This window comes from Marmota marmota, unplaced genomic scaffold (assembly GCF_001458135.2).
Source record: "Marmota marmota marmota unplaced genomic scaffold, marMar, whole genome shotgun sequence".
Taxonomy (NCBI): Eukaryota; Metazoa; Chordata; class Mammalia; order Rodentia; family Sciuridae; genus Marmota; species Marmota marmota.
The window spans coordinates 547-2,204 of NW_026003109.1; the positions used below are offsets into that span (position 1 = coordinate 547).

Here is a 1,658-nt window from a genome sequence, read left to right on the forward strand (position 1 = left end):
GAGGTGCCCTCATAATGATAATCCCCACTCCCTCCTTTCAGATTTAAACATGTTTTTATTCAACATTCCCTTCCCTAGTAACCACATACCAAAAAAAAAAAAAAATGAGGGTTGTGTTGAATGTGATGCATGAATCTGCATCCTCAATAAGCTGATGGAATAAATGCATTAACTAATCCCTAAAGGAAACATGCTTCTGGTATTATGTATCCCCATTATTAAACAGTTAGATATAAATAATAATATTATGACTTTATTAACCAAGTGTTTACCATTTTACAGTAGAAAGAATCTTTATAGTCTCCACAACCCAAAAGTCATTCATATAAAGAAAATCATCCAAAAAGAATGCCCAACTCAAAGTTTATGCTTGAAGGCTAGAAATAATATGTATATATAATTTGCTTATATTAAGCATTTATTTTACTGAATTTTTCCATTTAGTTTGAATGATTCTTCATAAGCTATTAATGAATTTAATGTATTTTTTCCTTTGGCATTTTCTTTCTTTCTCTGTACTTTTTTTTCCTTCTGTGGAAGATTTTATCTCAGCTTCTAATAGTTCTCTCTCAAGGAAAGACTTTGTTTTCAGAGTAAGCTGCAGGTGCCTCTCTGTAGAGGATCTTTAACAACATCTTCTGCAACTTTTGAAAGACAATGCACTGAAATTTATTCTCTAAGTCACTGAAATTTGTCTGAGTGAGGATTTCATAGAGTTATTTTATGAAGTTTGATGTTGTCACTAGTGACCAACACTTTATACTCTCTTTTTTAATTCTTGTAATGTTTTCCTTCTTGTCTGAACAGGTAATGGGCATGACCAATAGTAGTGCCAAAGAAGACTTCGTTCTGGTGGGCTTCTCAGAGCAGCCCCAGCTGGAAAAGATACACTTTGTGGCTGTTTTGATATCTTATCTTCTTACTTTGGTGGGAAATACACTAATTATTCTGGTCTCTTCCATAGACCCTAAACTCAAAATACCCATGTACTTTTTCCTTACTCACCTCTCCCTAGTGGACATCTGTTTTACCACCAGTATTGTCCCTCAGCTGCTGTGGAACCTCAAAGGACCAGCCAAGACCATCACATCCCTGGGTTGTGCCATCCAGCTCTACGTCTCCCTGGCATTGGGATCCACTGAATGTGTTCTCCTGGCTGTGATGGCTTTTGACCGCTATGCTGCAGTATGCAAACCTCTCCACTATACGGCTGTAATGAACCCAAGCTTGTGCCAGGTTCTGGCAGGGGTCGCATGGCTGAGTGGAGCAGGAAATGCTCTCATCCAGGGCACTGTCACCCTCTGGCTACCTCGCTGTGGACACCGGTGGCTCCATCATTTCCTCTGTGAGGTCCCCTCCATGATTAAGCTTGCATGTGTGGACATCCATGCCAATGAGATCCAGCTCTTCGTTGCTTCATTGGTCTTTCTCTTTTTGCCCTTAGCACTGATATTGATGTCCTATGGACACATAGCCAAGGCAGTTATAAGCATCAAGTCAGTGCAGGCCTGGCAGAAAGCCCTGGGGACATGTGGATCCCACTTGACAATAGTATCCCTCTTCTATGGGAGCATCACAGCCAACTATATCCAGCCCAACAGCTCCTATGCCCACACTTTTGGGAAACTCATCTCCCTCTTCTACACAGTAATCATCCT

At 40.4% G+C, this 1,658-nt stretch overlaps 1 protein-coding gene across 1 annotated transcript; it reads left to right on the forward strand.

Annotated features, from left to right (window-relative positions):
* Positions 1–816: 816 nt before the first annotated feature.
* LOC107135211 (olfactory receptor 2G3-like) lies at positions 817–1,650 on the forward strand (the record flags this gene model as incomplete). The annotated part of the gene is made up of 1 exon (XM_015477126.1): positions 817–1,650. A coding segment is annotated over exon 1 (834 nt), but the record flags the coding sequence as incomplete, so codon positions are not given.
* Positions 1,651–1,658: the final 8 nt, after the last annotated feature.